Source organism: Lissotriton helveticus, chromosome 5_1, assembly GCF_964261635.1.
Source record: "Lissotriton helveticus chromosome 5_1, aLisHel1.1, whole genome shotgun sequence".
NCBI classification, from domain to species: Eukaryota; Metazoa; Chordata; class Amphibia; order Caudata; family Salamandridae; genus Lissotriton; species Lissotriton helveticus.
In genome coordinates, this window is record NC_136065.1 from 20,080,491 (window position 1) to 20,096,637 (window position 16,147).

Consider the following 16,147-nt stretch of genomic DNA (forward strand, 5'->3'; position numbering starts at 1 on the left):
CCTGAAGGAATCTCCCTTTAAGTGAAGGAGTCACTTCCCTGCCTCTGCAAGCACAGCAACTAAGCTGATGGCTCTGCTGATCCTGCGTTCCTACGGACTCCGAAAGGCTCAGCAACACCAGCGGTGGTTCTTCACATCCCTCAAGGCCTGTCCTGTCCTCTCACCAAGATTGAGGTCCGTATCCCTCGTCTGAGCCATAGGAATCGAACCCCTGTGCACCTCGTTGACTTGCAGTTACAAAGGCATGTTGGCTTCCTTCCACCAAGCTCTTTGGGCTCCAAATAGCCACAACCTCAAGCTTCTCCAGTGACCAAGATCTTCATCCTCACCCCATCGCTTGCATCTTTGGTGAGCTGCTCGAGGTCCTCTTGCGACTCCACTTCCTGAGGCCTGTGGGTCCTTTTGAGGGACATCTACGTATTCTTTGGGCTCCCCTGATTGCTTGGGGCCTGCCCTGACTCCCCTGCTTGTGGTGAATCTCCTGGACCTTGCTGACTCCGACATTGCACCTTTCTCCACTTCCACGTTGGCTGCAGTTGCCAGGGCTTGTTTGTGCTCCCGCCGGACACCGACTCATCAACGCTCTACATCCGACATGGGACAGCTCGTGTACGGCTCCTGATCTTCCACAGCGTCGCCTGGTCCCCACAGCTGCAGTTCTACGGTCACCGTCCGCTCCACTGCAGCACCCGACATCGGTGGGTATTTGTCTTCAGTGCCTCCTGGTCACTCCTGAGTGGCATAGACTCTGTCCCCTCTGCTAGCAGGGTCCTTTCATCTTGAATCCATCTTTGGGTTCCGCCAGACACTTTCACCTTCTCCAGCAGGTGCATCTTTCTTAAGTCCTCCATTGGAATTGTCGGAGGTTTCCAACGCCACTTCACACCTATGCGCCCGGCTTCCCTGTGGCAGGATCCTGGTTCCTAAGGTATCCACAGGTGGGGTGGCTCTCCAGCCTTCTGTCTTCCACTGGGTTTCTTCGTGGGTCCGCTGGGAAGGGTCCTTCTTCTTCTTTAAAATTGTAACTGGGACTTACCCATTGACTTGAATTGATCAAACAGTTGTTTTCCCACTTTGCACACGACCTCTCTGGGACTCCTAGTTACTTACCTCGGGTGGCTCCCCGACAATGCTACGACTTCTGGGTACAGTCCTAACTCGAGTCGTGGTTCGCATTCCATTAATTTAGTATATGGTTTGGTCCCCCCCTGGTGACCACTGTGTTTTAAGTGCTACTTACCTGTTACTATGGAAAATCATTGTGTGCATCTCCGGATAGGAGATACCGGTATGCGTTAGTGTTATATAATAAATACATATTTTTAGGTCTCGGTGAAGCGAGCGAAGCTCGCTCTCGCCAAAGACCTATAGTCAGCGTGTCAGCTTTCCAGGAGGAGGACAGTCCTGGCCGCGCGCAAGGCGATTTGCGCCGGCCACGCGCGCGTGAACGCGCTGTCCTCCTCGGAAGCTGAGACGCTAGCAATACCTCCCGCTGCTTGCGCATGCGCCGTGCCCCATGGAAGGTTTCGGCTTTACGCATGCGCCGTGCCCCTTACTGCAGCACCGTCAGTGTCCTGTTCCTTGTACTCAGACTGGTGTTACCGCTGCCAGGACAGACCGTTCTCTTCATGCTCTTGGGCACAGGACACACTCCTTGCATTTAGGACACAACCCCTGCCGCTGGGCCATAGGACAGGCTCCTTATTCTTGTCTGTGACTCACCTGTCTGAGCCTCGGTTCCTGCTCCTGTTTCTGGCCGGTGACTTTAGAATATGCCTAGAGGAGCTCTGCACCGAGTCACCCGGGTGTGCACAGGCCAGAGACGCCCACGCTCTCCACAGGCCAGTGGCACAGCTCGTGTGCATACATCCAGGTACTGTCGGGGAGTACAGGTCGAGGCACCCCCCCATAGTGTACACTGTTCCAGTAATCAGCAAAGTGCACAAGTCCGGTGAAGCACTAGGACTGTGCGTTGGGTGCAAGCAGGTCTGCCTCTTACTGGCCAAACTTGGGGTCGATGTGGCGAGCGGCGCGGCCCACACAGTGTCCACAGTGGATGGAGAGTGGGCGGACTGGTGGCTCGCCTCCCGGTTAGTGATGGCGAGAAGCAGGAGAACCCCCATGTGCTGGTGCTGCATGGAGGTGCAGAGGTGAGTGCAGTTTTATCAATTTATGTCGCCATTTTATTTTGAATAGCGCTTTCCATGACGAGCAAGGCTTCAGAGCGCTTTTTAGGCAATTGGGTAACAGTTACTCTTTTTTTGTGCTTAGTTGGTAGAATCAGTGTTTTCTTGGGTGTCTGTGGAGCTTATTAGGATGTGCGTGAAATGCGTCGAGCATGGCATGAAGCTGAGCTATGTGAGAGGGGCAGAAACACGTTTCCACAACGCTTTAAATACAACAGTGCACGTAGTGGGGCAATCTAGAAAAATCATTTGCACACACTCAAGTCCCTGGCCCAACCCCGCTCATAGTCTGGCCTCGTATACAGAGAAACATTTTAGTATCTTTAAACATATTTGAATGGAGTTTCTACAGTATACAACCTGAAGAGAATCACTTCTGGTTGTTCCTAAATTTGGCAGTGTAGAAACATGAGGCACTACACTGTAGCGTGGCTTTCCCAGGATCACACAATTTGGCTAAGCGGGGACGCTGGGATTTGAGCCTAGGTTTTCACTTGGCATTATTCAGCCACACGAGGTATCTGCACCGTCTCTACTTTTGCAGAAAAAAACATTGTTTAGTGTATTAATAAAGAGTGGTCATTAAAACTTGCATGTCGAATTTGGAACCACATGCTAACCAACCTGATACTACATAAGACATGGCTGTCCAAATAGTTAGATAACCCCTATGTTATTCAATCGCAAAAGAGCAAGAAAACTCATTTTTATGTTGGTGTAACTGGCATTCAGTGACTTATTAAACAACACTTGTGTATGCCGCCATGCACAGTAAAAATAAATCTACAGATAAGCTTCCAATAGGACTCCGTGTTACCAAGGACGGAATGCTTTACTATTAATCATTGTTGTTTTCAAATAGGAGTTCAATTGCAGCAACTGAGGAGAACCAGGACACCCTTAACAACAACAACAAAAAGCATTTTCAATGCATAGGTCCCGCTTTTACCACAGTTTGAGCTATTGGCATTATAAATGACAATGCATTTTATTTGTGTTCAGAAAACCTACATAGTGTGCGTTTATGCACAGCTTGCAATTTTCAAAACATATAAATAAAATGTATTGCTATTTATGACGCCAATAGCTCAAACTCACGCAAATGTGAGACCTATTGCATTGCAAATGCTTGTACTATTAGCTCTGGTGCAGGTAAAATAACTGCACGGACATCGGGACATCACCTGTGTACTTTTCCTTGGACAAAGCTTGCAAATGCTTGTATTTAAAAGCATTCCCAGCTCGAGGCGCACATGCACGCCTGTGTTGTGTGTGCCTCCTGGGGGACATGCGCTCTAACTCTATGGAGTCTCAAGGCAAGAACGGCAGGTCCTGTGCCCTGCCCCAGCACAGTCTGTGTGTGTGTGTGTGTGTGTGTGTGTTTGTGTGTATGTGATGTGAGAGTGTGTGAGAGTGAGAGACCGTATGTGTCTATGTTCATACCCAGAAGCGCACACTGCACCAGTGCAGGCGCCTCTCCTTTTATTTAAAAGGATTCACAGCTCGAGACGCACAACCACACACACAGCCACACACACACAGCCACACACACACAGCCACACACACACAGCCGCCACACACACAGCCGCCACACACACAGCCGCCACACACACACACACAGCCACACACACACACACAGCCACACACACACACACACACAACCACACACACATACACACAGCCAACCACACACACATACACACAGCCACACACAGCCACAGCCACACACACACACAGCCACACACACACACAGCCACACACACACACAGCCACACACACACACAGCCACACACACACACAGCCACACACACACACAGCCACACACACACACAGCCACACACACACACAGCCACACACACACACAGCCACACACACACACAGCCACACACACACACAGCCACACACACACACAGCCACACACACACAGCCACACACAGCCACACACACACAGCCACACACACACAGCCACACACACACAGCCACACACACACAGCCACACACACACAGCCACACACACACACAACCACACACACATACACACACACATACACACAGCCACACACAGCCACAGCCACACAGCCACACACAGCCACAGCCACACAGCCACACAGCCACACACACACACAGCCACACACACACACAGCCACACACACACACAGCCACACACACACACAGCCACACACACACACAGCCACACACACACACAGCCACACACACACACAGCCACACACACACACAGCCACACACACACAGCCACACACACACAGCCACACACACACAGCCACACACACACAGCCACACACACACAGACAACCACACACACACAGACAACCACACACACACACCACCACACACACCACCACACACACAGACAACCACACACACACCACCACACACACAGCACCACACACACACACACACAACCACACTGTCAGTGCACACTTTCACCAGGCACAGGCACCATCAGTCATCAGTGCACGCTTTCACTGGGCACAAACACCACCAGCCGTCGGTGCACGCTTTTACCGGGCCCAAACACCACCAGCTGTCAGTGCACGCTTTCATCAGACACACACCACCAGCCGTCAGTGCACACTTTAACCAGGTACACACACCACCAACCGTCAGTACACGCTTCTACCAGGCACACACACCACCAGCCGGTAGTGCACACTTCCACCAGGCACACACACCACCAGCCATCAGTGCACAATTTCTACAGGCACACACACCACCAGCCATCAGTGCACACATCAATTGTTAACGCATCCACAAATAACTATTGTAACAATCGCAGTATGGCGCACTTTACTTTGAAACATATTCATCTAAAGCGCAGCATGCCACCACTGCTACAAAAATAAATACACATTTTTTTGGCCTACAATTTATAGACTTTTGGTGCAATTGGTGTTGCAATATTAGGCAATGCCAATAGCTCAAACTTAATTAACCCGAGACCTATTGCATTGTAAATGCTTGTTATAAATACACTGTGTGGTTCTTTTTTCACTTAATCTATATCAATGAGATTATGTTCTTGTAAAACAAGCTGCTTTACACTCCTAGACGAAGCCTGCAGGCTGCTCTCCTCAGCTACCACTTGGAGAGCTTTCTAATGTTGTCTAAGACCACTAAAATCACCAAAAGGGTGCAAGGTGCCCAATTACAAAAGTGTGCATCATATCCCAAGCCAGTTCCTCTCAGCATTGTTCCCCTCTCTCCCCCCTGTGGATAAAGATCAGGAGTCTCCAACCTTTTCTGTAATAAGAGCTATTTGTGTTCAATGAAAATCCTGCTAAGCTACTAATATTATTAGAGATGTAATAATAGCTATATAAGGCAAGCTTACATTAGTGTCCACCATATACAAGAATACCAGCTGTGATTACCTTACTGAATCAAGCATGGTTGCCAACAGTGATGTAAAAATGCTTTGTCAATGTGGAATGCATCTACACGTGTAACATTCAACAGCCATAGTTGCACTAATCCTAGCACCTAGTTAATAATGTTAGAAAGAAGTCTCCTCAACACCATTTGCTTTTTAGCACTCAAATATCAGCTTTTAATATATGTTGGAAATTCAACCATTTTTCCTCAAACCTCCACTTGAGTTCTAAAAACACACACATTTTCATGCCGAAATACACGTTTTTCAAATCTGATATAAAAATATTAATTCAACGTAGCCAATGCTTCTAGTGTAGTACTCTGGGCTGCACACAGGAGAGCTACTTGCAGGTAGCTTGAGAGCTACCAGTAGCTCACAAGCCACTCGTTGGAGAAGCCTTTGAATAGGAGTTGTCAACATTGAAAAATGATCTCCTCCTGTGTCCTTAAAATCGAATTTCTCGTGTCTTCTCTATGGTTTGGGTCAGGTCGAGTAAGAGTTGTAGTTCAGAGTATTCAATAGCACGCTCCTTTATTATCCATAAAGATCTCCGATTGTAAAGACCAGGTTTAGGGTGGGAAAGAGTTGCTGAGCGCAGTCCAGGTTTGTGTCTATTGGGTTGGATCGTGTTCAATATCCTGAAACAGATGGTGCACGGAGAACATTAGGGTGTGGTTCTAGACAATGACATGTATCCCGTTGATGTAACGTTAGAGTTTAGCCTTTGCTCATAGTTTTCTTGCTTTCTGAGTGTTGAACTCTGAGAACTATTTCACTGTTCGTTTGTGCCTGATTGAAAGGTTTTGAGGAGATCTGCACTAGTTTTCAGCACCTGCCTCTCCTGTCTTGTCTGTAAGGTCCAACATTTATGATCTATTGTGGACTTCATGATTCGGAAGAGGGTTTGGGGGATCCTCTTTGGAATTGGTGCACTGATGGGCCAGTAAGATTTATTTTCCTCTGCTGACATTAACATTAAAAGTGGCTTTTATTCTGCCCTCTCCCTGTCTCTCCCCTCAGGCTCCAGCTCACCAGCGCCTGCTGATTGCATGTATTTCTTGGTGATCGCGACTAGAAAACTCTGCTTCTCCTCGTCCATTCACCCACTAAATCTCTCTGGTCCGGGTGTCCATCCCTGTCCCTCGACTCGCTTCCTTCACTGTAGCCTCTTACCAGACCACTTTGGTGACTCTCTTGCGATCTCATGTGCTAAGGGCGGTCACTTTGGGTGTTTTGGGTGATTCTCCCCACTGAAAAAGGTTTTTGAAAGCAGAAGTGGCAATTTGTAAATGTGTAGTCTTGTCATTGTGTTTTTTTTTTTCTCCAGATATTTGAGCTGTCATTTTTTCCCCTCATTTTGTCAAATTTGCTTACTATGACCCCAACTCTCCGTCCGTAGAAACCTCTCAGAGCAGCGAAGCACTTTGATTTTTATAAATATTGTCACGGGTTAGTGGGGAGGCATGTCAGTCCTCTTCTCCGGTGCAATACGACCTGCATTTTTCTTGGGCCAGTCTCCTCTTTCAGTCAACCTTTGAAGCCATACATGTCAGTGGTATTTGATGATATAATACTATGGCATAGGGGAGAGAACGCAGACCACTGCCTTCATTTACAAAATGGAAAGGGAGGATGGGAGAGAGAGAATTTTGTTCTGGAGGATAATATGCCTAAAAATAAGTATTTTCCGAGTAAACTTTGTCTGTGTAAAACGAAGTGCCCGACTGTAGTTTCCCCCTGGGCCTGCTCTCACCTGCAGTCCCATAAAGGTATACGTTGTGTCTAAGGGAGGAGAGGGGGAACCCAATGTAAAGATAACACTCTGAAGACGCTGCTTCCAAATATCGTTCAGCTTTTGTCATTTTGATGCTGTAATTATACAATGGTTGTATGTTGACAACTATATAAAAGCGCTCTGACGGTGTGGTCCATGCGTTTAAACTTTAAAACAGATGTAGAATAAGAATTGGCTTAATTCGGTATTGATTTATTTATTTGCCAAGTGCAAGGCACTGCTGCCTACATGTGAGATCTTCACACGTGATTTCACCTCATTCTTTCACTCATACATATGTCACAGTAATTGTTTGCCCCGCCTCTCATAATAAACCATAAATGGACAGTCTAGTCCTTGGGGACAGCTGTTTGTGATTTTCGTCAATCCCTACCCCCCCCCCCACTCCCATCACCCTTGATGTCTCTTATTTTCTTGAGTAATTTTGCCCAGATAGTAGAAAAACAAGATTCCTAACAATGAAAGACTTTGAAAAACTTTACTAAACTTTCACATCCAAAATCAAACCAAGCCACCATACACAACTGATGTATTTAAATCCCCAAACTGTATAAAATGGCAGCTAGAGTAAGAAAGTACTTTGTTGCCATACAAAGGGTAGAAGGCGCTATACAAACATTTCTAACATAGCATGAAATACAGACTAGAAGCAGGGAGGCAGGTCGAAACAGTGAAGGGCTCTAGCCGACTACCTGCCCGCCTTGAAGGGGAACGGATGGATGGAGAGGCACTGGGACAGAGCCATTGGAGGTCTTTCACTTGAAAATCTTCCTGAACAGGATCCGTGCTGCAAACTCAGCATTACAGCTCTTCCAGCTCCTAAGGATAATCGGGATTGCCGCGGCCTGCCAGCTGGGCGGTAGGGAGGCATCCAAAAATGCACGAGGAAGCATAACACAGACAATGTCCCCATTACCAGGATATCAGAGGGTCCGATAGCTCAGCCCCTGGGAGAGTGGAAACTGGAAAAGAGGATGTATGTCACTACCACGCATGCTTTTACAACGCATTCCTTTACCACGCAACTTTTACAACGCAAGTCGTTACAACGACTTGCGTTGGGGGGTCCTGGATAGTGAATAGTTTAATTTACAATTCCAACTCCAGTCCCCGTGGATAGTAGGGAAGGTTTTGGATAGTAAATTAACTATTCCCTATCCTAGAGCGCCCCCCAGCGCAAGTCGTTGTAACGCCTTTCGTTGTAAAAGTTGCGTGGTAAAGGTACTGCGTTGTAAAAGTTGCGTTGTAAACGCTGTTTACCGGAAAAGATGAGTAAAACAAGATGAAAGCAAAAGAAGCGGCGAGGGTGCAGCCCAGGTAGGCCACTTTGTTTGGTCTCTGGAGTGGTGACAGATCATTCTTGTAACGTACCATAGACTCAACATCAAATGGCCCATGTGGTCTAATACAACAGCGGCCACTGAAAAAGAACAATGCATATATTTACACAGACCTCCTTCTGTCTCGCCTTCTCCCTCTCACTGTCTGTCGGGCCCTGCTGGGCGAAAACCTCGGGTGGGAGGCATGTGTGTGGAAGGGGGAGGAGAAGGATTCTTTTCATATTGAACTTTTGCAAGAGCAATGAGTGCCAAGAATGAAATAAAGTTTTCTGGCGGCTTCAATTTGAACATGCCGGCTGTGGATGGAAGCTAATTTTTAAAAAAAGTGTGCCGCAAGCCCATACAAAAACTAGCAACCAGACTCAACGCTTCTGACTGTCTCTCTCCTTGCTGCAGGAAAATGGGATAGAGACAACCTTCTATACCCGCGCAGACTCGGGCACGTCCACACACCTAGTCCACAGCACCAGAGCAGAGGCCATGCCTGTAAAACCGCGGGCCTCTAAACCAATCCAGATGCTGCTCCTGCTGTTACAGCAGCGCCTGGATTGGCTGGGGTAGGGGGCCTCCCCGCTCATACTGTGACTGTGGGATGGGTCTTTGAGTCAACCCCAGTCTCACGAATGTGTGCTGTGTTGCAGAGACACTTGAGACCTAGTCCGCATGTCTGGCTGGCCGGGAAAAGGCAGCTATCCAACCTGACATGCGCACTTGGTCCGTGGTGCTGCTAACCAGACTAACAAGTGTCAGTCTGCCAAATCAAATGTTAAGCAAGCCCCACCCCCTTCAGGCCTGCACTGGCTTTAGGATCCACCTCAGTCTCTATTATGCATCGGCCTGCGGCAAAGGCTGACTGCTGCAGCAGATTGTAAACAGTACACTTTCATTAAATGTACTTTGCTCACAATATTAGGGGGTTGGTGGGGACCTTATTATAAGTAAGGCAACTCCCCCATGCCCTGGTGGAAGCACAGTCCCTGGACTGGTTCTGCAACACTTATTGCAGGGTGAGGATCACTCCTGAGATCGGTCTCCTTTTGTGTGTCTTCTTTCTTCCCCTGCCGTCCACCTCTGTGCTCCCCTTGTATGTCTGTCTCTCTAGTGTCTTTCTCCCCTCATGGCTGAGAACTCTCCTTTTTGTTCTCCCTTCTGTCTTCACCTGCCCTCAATTGATCCTTGAATCCTTCTGTGTGTCTCTCACTTGTGATTTCCTGGCCTGCTTTGATCCTATCTGTCTTGTTATGCATGTCTAATACTTTCCTCCTCTGCTCTCCCTAGATCTCAATAAGTGTATGTCAGCCAGGCAGAAACTAGAAGCGCAAGTGACCGAGAACAACATTGTGAAGGAGGTGAGATGCGACGGCGTATTCTGATGTTATTTTTTAGAGATTGGCTAAATGCCTCATTGCTACTCTCTCTAGTCTAAACATTGGGGTGATTGCTGCTGGTGTTTTGGAAGAGTCCTGTTTTACGGGGAGTGGAAGAACCCCTTTTGTGAAATATCTTGGTGTGATTGTGAGGTTCCGCAGAATGCATAGCGGAGTATCCCTCGGGTTGGCGGAGTACTGGGAATCTATTATGGACTCCCCCCTTCTGGTTAATGGTGTTTTGCAGTTTGCTTTCTGGTGATTGGGGTGTAGTATTGTCTGGGTAACCGTGGCTGTGACTCTCTCCCACAGGAGCTGGACTTGCTGGATGTGTCCAACACAGTGTTCAAACTAATCGGGCCGGTGCTGGTAAAGCAGGACCTGGAAGAAGCTAAGGCCACTGTCTCTAAGCGCCTGGACTACATAAATGGAGAAATGTGAGTCCTTGCTTTGTCCGAGCCAGCATGTGCGCTGGTCGTCTTCTGCTGAGCTGTATGAACAACATGTAACCCTGGAGTGCTATGAAAAACGAGTAATGCTGCACCGGGCTCATTCACTCATATGGTGCCTTGGCCTGTATGTATGCCTACAGCACACAGAAGCATGTAATGCTACACCGTTCTCTTCCTTAATAGTCTTTCATGCTTTGTATGTATAACCGTTCCATGTCCCCATGTACATTGTTTCGTTCCTTTGCTTCATGCCCATGCTCTCCCTCCGTACGCCTTTGGTACTCATTTCAGCTGTACTGTTTTCTACACTGCATCTCTCTAGGTATTTAGAGCATCGTTTTGAAATGGGGACTGTTATGTTTGCTAGGTTCCCATCTCTCTCTGCATCTGTCGTGTTTCCTGTGAGTTTCAGAGGGTTGGTATTACCACTAGACGAGAGATCTGCAGCCAGTCTTGCGCTCTCTGTGTTTATTTATATGTATTTGTATAGCTCTCCGTTCTCTCGAAAGTATATTCTGACACAGGCACATTCTGATGTAGTGTTCTTCGCAGAGGTGGGTCTTCTACCCTTTCCTAAATTGGAGCAGCATTGGGGCGGGCCTGATTGTTGTTCCAGATCCTGGGTTCATTGATGGAAAAGACCTGCTGTCTTGTTTTTCATTTTTTTAACTTCTTAGTCCGACGTCAGGTGGTGCCTTGGCTGCGGGTATGCTGAGATCCTCCAGAGATGGTGAGCTTGTCTGCAAGATCACAGGATCAGTGGGAATGCCGGTCTTGATTACTTTGTAAGGGATGCAGCTGATTTTGAAGATGGCGATTGCTGGCAAGGTTCCCCAATGGAGTTCCATCAGGATGGGGATAATATTTTTTAGGCCCTGGAACCCACATGCTGCGGTGTGTAGGATTTTCTACAGCGATGTCAGTGAGGAGTCTAGGAGGCCGTGGAGCAGGGTAATAACACCATCCAGAAACGGAGAGCTTAATCAGTACTTCTGAAATTGCTTTCTCACAGAAATGGTTTGACTACCTTTAGAAGAGAGAGCTGGTACTAGACCATCTTTGTTTTCTTTTTGGATGTGGTTGGTGTCCAGGGACATCCAAGTGACTTGGCATTTGTTGAAAGTTGAGATTCGAAGCTGTTACGGTTCAGGTCATTAAACTAGTTTTGGGCTGAATCTTGTTTGGTTTTCTTGGCAAATAAGAATTCTCTGTAGATGGATTGAGCTTCAGATAGGCTCTGGACATCCAGGTCTGGCTGATGTGCAAGCAGCGTTTGAGTTGTTGGATGTCTGAAGCAGAAGAGACTTTCCGAGCTGTATATCATCAGCATATTGTTGAATCTTTATGCATTTTTCTGTGATGAAAGCACCAAGTGGCTGCATGTAAAGGTTGAAGATGACAGGAGATAGTATGGAGGCTTGGAGGACTATACAGGCGATAGAGGTCTTTCGTAAACCTGGTGCCTGTTGGAAATGTGGAAGGAGAACCAGTGAAGGACACTACAGGTAAATTCCATTTGAGACTCCAGGGTGTCTGAGAGTGTTGAATGGTCAGCTCTGTCGAAGGCAGCTGCGCTGTCCATCAATATTAGGAGGCAGGGGACTAGTCTATGATGTCATTTTGCAGTCTCCATGCTGCAGAATGATCTAAAGCCAGACTGGTAGTCGTGCAGGAGATGGTTAGCATTAAAGTGATTTTTGAGTTGAATGTAGACTACTTTTTTAATCTTGCCAATGAATGGTAAGTGAGTGATGGTATAGAAGTTGATGAGGTCTTTGAACTCTAGTATAGATTTCTGGAGGAGAGGGGAGGATATGGCTAGGCTGGGAAGATGCCTTGAATGAAGGAGGCATTGACAATGTTAAGTCAGCCAAGAGAGCATCCCCAGAGAGAGCTCTGATGAAGGACAATGGTAAGACCCCATCGTCTTAAGAAGTGGCTTAGAGGAAGTTCAGTGAGATCTGGGAGAGATAGGGCTTTGAAGGCTGACTGCTGCGGGATTCTATGGGAAGGGGTGGGTGTTTGAATGGTGGCAGGCTTGTTGTCGAAGTGCTGTTAAATCTTCTCTTTTTCACTAAAGAGGTTGATTGAGCAGAGACTTGTATAAGTCCCACTGGCGTCTTTCTTTCCACTTCTTTGAACACTGATCCAGTGCTCTGCTTCCTTTTTTGTCGATTTGCTAAGTATTAAAAAATTGAATACCAGTGTACAAGGTAACAATGTGCCCACCTTTGAACTACTGGATGCAAACCATGTCAAAACTGACTAAAACAGATTGCGGTGCACAGCCATCTTGTGGCAGGCAGGATCAGCAAGAGCCGTCTTGCTGTTCCGTTCCGCAGCGACCGTCTGCATCACCATGCTCGTATTTTGTCTGGTTTGGAGATGCCTTTGGGAATAATATCTGACAAGCTGATCTGTATGGGGACACCCACCGTGTATGTAATAATTTTAGGTGCTACACGATACTGACTATATTAGGCTCACATCGTCTACAAAAGGAATCTCCCTAGGAGCGCTACGGGACGTTTTCTGAATCGTTCTTTCAAAGGTGCAATACTGTTGAAGTAGAAGAAGTAAAGGTACTTATTAAGCACATGGCCACCAGGCGGTTTCCCATTACACTAGGCACACACCCTGCATTAAGGGATCGTTACATGGATGTGACGGGATGATAAATGAACCGTCTTAGTAAGATATTTCTCGCTGCTGTCCCATTATTGTACCCTGTTTGAGGTTGGCTGACTAAGACACCTGCAAACTTGGACGTGGCCCTGCTGGTTATTTTTAACATTTATTCAGATATATATTCAGGATAACATCTCTTAATCTAATACCTTTTTGTGTCGGGGAACGACGACTTTAAACTTGGCGTGGCCCTGCTGGTCAATTTGACCTTTTATCAAGATACGTACAGGGTTACTAGTCTGAATATAATACCGCCTTTGACGGGGAACGACATCCAGTAAGAATCCACACGCTCTTCCCAAAACGCCTGGAAGGGCTTGACCCTATCCTACTATTATGCCCTTAAGAAGTCCTGTAAATGGACGAAACGCGTTGGCTGTCCATTGTGTTGAACGCTGTTTTTTTCCTGGAATAAAAATAAAGAAAAGAAAAAAACCACAAAGATTTCTTTATTTTTTTGGCTATGGACAATTGAATTGCTTTTGCTGATATAATTTCAGGCTCTCTCAAGCAGTAAACCCAAAAAAGATTGGGCTCTTAGAAACTGTAGCGGAAAAGTGTCATTCTATATGCCAATTCTATCAGCATTTGCTTTGTTAGATGCCTGCGCAGTATCGGAGCTGAAGAAAAAGACATAGCGTATGTTTAAATTAATTTGTTTGCTTTGAGTAACTGCCATTATTTATCTGCCTTTCCGCTGACAGTTGCGTTGTTCAGATAGAGAGCTTGAGGCAGAACATTACTTAATATAACTTTTCATGTGCACTGACCGAATCCTACTCTCAGGCAAAATGGTGTCCTCTTTACTGAGTTCCTGTGATTAGTGGCTAGCGAAGGGCATTTCTGGTCCCGGAACCCTAACTCTTGCGGCCTGGAGTTGACCCAGCCCTTCTGGTCATCGACATCATCTGAAGTGCTTACCTTAGAATATTTTAACTGCTTGTCGCGGAGCACCTTGCCTTCTCAGGCGGGGTGATGTCTGGCCTGATTAAACTCTTTTGCAGTTGTTTCCCTTCCCTTGACCCCTCCACTCATAAGAGCTAATGTTGTGTAGAAATAGTAACTGGATCTTGGTGCCCTTTAGAAAACATGTAAATATAATTAAATAGATTAATATTCAACCTACCTGCCTGCAACCTGTAATCCCACACCTCTGTTGGGTGGAAGCCTACCACTTCATCCTTAGTTTTGCAGACTAGCATTGGGCTGTCCATGGAGTCGCAAGTCCCGCATTCTGCCAGTATGTATGATGTTTCTCTTTGATGTTCAGTGCATACTGACCCGTGTGTACTCTCCCTCTACCTTACAGAAAGCGTTACGAGTCCCAGATGAAGGACATGGAGAAGAAATCGGAGCAGCAGCGCGAGGTACTCTCTAAGCTCCAACAGGACTTCCAGAAGGCTCAGGCCAAGGTGTCCGTGAAGACATGAGTGTCGTGGTTCAAAACAGCCGGCCTCATCGCACCATCAGATCATCGTTTGCAACATTGACTGCTACTTATCCCAGCCCTGTCATCCTCTTGAGACTGTATATCAGAGGCTGCCATATCCCGTCATCGATTCCTAAGACTTTAGTGCCTAAGTTTGAAATATTTAAACATCCCCTCAGTGTCAATGAATACAAACCAGTCAAATCCGAGACCATGGAGGGCCAGCTATGTGTCTAATGCTCAACTGGCCTTTGACAACATGGATTACCACTCTTCTGACATCACATTGATTCTTAACACTGGAATTTCAGGCTGTCTACAGGCTCTTCAGTCAACTAGTCTCAAGACTGGTATCCATGCTCTGATGTCCAGATCTCTGTTACGCAGACTTTGTGCTCTACCCATCCTCGGATGTGGACCAAGGATCTGAGAGTCCCAGGACTCTGCAGGATGCTGTTTGCTTGGCCTTGTTTAGGAGATTGGACATGACTTTACACAGTGGAATGAAAGCTTGGATTGATCTGAGGGAGTGTGGGTGAAGAAGGAAGGATGTTCTGTGCTGACCCACCAGGGTTTCGGGGGAGTTTCAGTTCTGTAGCATCTTGATTTCACTTTGCGACAATAAAACTGAGTTGTTGGAATGAACTCTGCTTTCCCAACAGTGATGTACTGTTTTATAGGGAGCTGGGGTGATTTACTTTGCATGGTTAGTGTGGCACCAGACCTTGTTGTGCTTTAAATAGTGATTGGCACCCGTGCTAGGCAACTGATGCTTCAACACAAGGATGAGTCCTTTCTACTGACCCTGCCCAGGGAATTGTTCTTGCAGTTGTAAACCCCCTTGGATGGACTAGGCCACCTCTTTCACTAGAGACCATTGTAGGCAGTCACTGGAGACATCTGGCATTCAACAGCGTTGGTGGTTGCCAGGACTGGCGTGTTCTGGTCTCTGGTCTTTCAGTAAGATAGCACTCTGCCATATCAGTCCTGAGTAATTCTTTTCACTTACAGTATGAGATTTTGGAGGCAGTACATGTTTATTTAAGACTGTAGAGTTGTAATATCTGTTGACATAAAATCAACACAACTAAGTTTCCTCAAAAAAACAATGTATGAAAAAACGTGGATACAAAAAAATGACTCAATTTTCTTTAGGAACGTGAGGATATCATATCTGCCGTTGTATAGATTTCTGCTTTCAAGCCGCTAGGTGCTTTCAGAGAAATGCCTTTTCAGCTGTACTGTTAAGTTTTTGGGACCGATCAAATCGTAATGTCTTGGGGCGGACCTGCAGAGGGTAAAAAATTAGTGTCTTATGTTGCCATCAATGCAAGTGACTAGTTTCATCCAAAAGTGTGGATCTGTATAAGAACCAATGGTACTTCCAATGCAAAAATGCGTGTCAGGTTAGCACGCAAGGTGGAAATCTGTAAAGTGCCTAGTTAAATATTTCAATTCTATTTGTGTACCGTTTAAGGGGAGAGCCAAGTTCATAT

The 16,147-nt window shown here is 46.7% G+C and overlaps 1 protein-coding gene across 1 annotated transcript in view; it reads left to right on the top strand.

Moving 5' to 3' along the window:
- The window catches only part of PFDN6 (prefoldin subunit 6), a 46,601-nt gene extending 31,305 nt beyond the window's left edge, over window positions 1-15,296 (top strand). Inside the window, exons 3-5 of the mRNA XM_078641621.1 lie at window positions 9,994-10,064; window positions 10,395-10,519; window positions 14,532-15,296. Coding sequence (XP_078497747.1) covers window positions 9,994-10,064; window positions 10,395-10,519; window positions 14,532-14,652 — 317 coding nt within the window. The 3' untranslated portion in view covers window positions 14,653-15,296. The remainder of the gene's footprint in view (window positions 1-9,993; window positions 10,065-10,394; window positions 10,520-14,531) is intronic.
- Window positions 15,297-16,147: the final 851 nt, after the last annotated feature.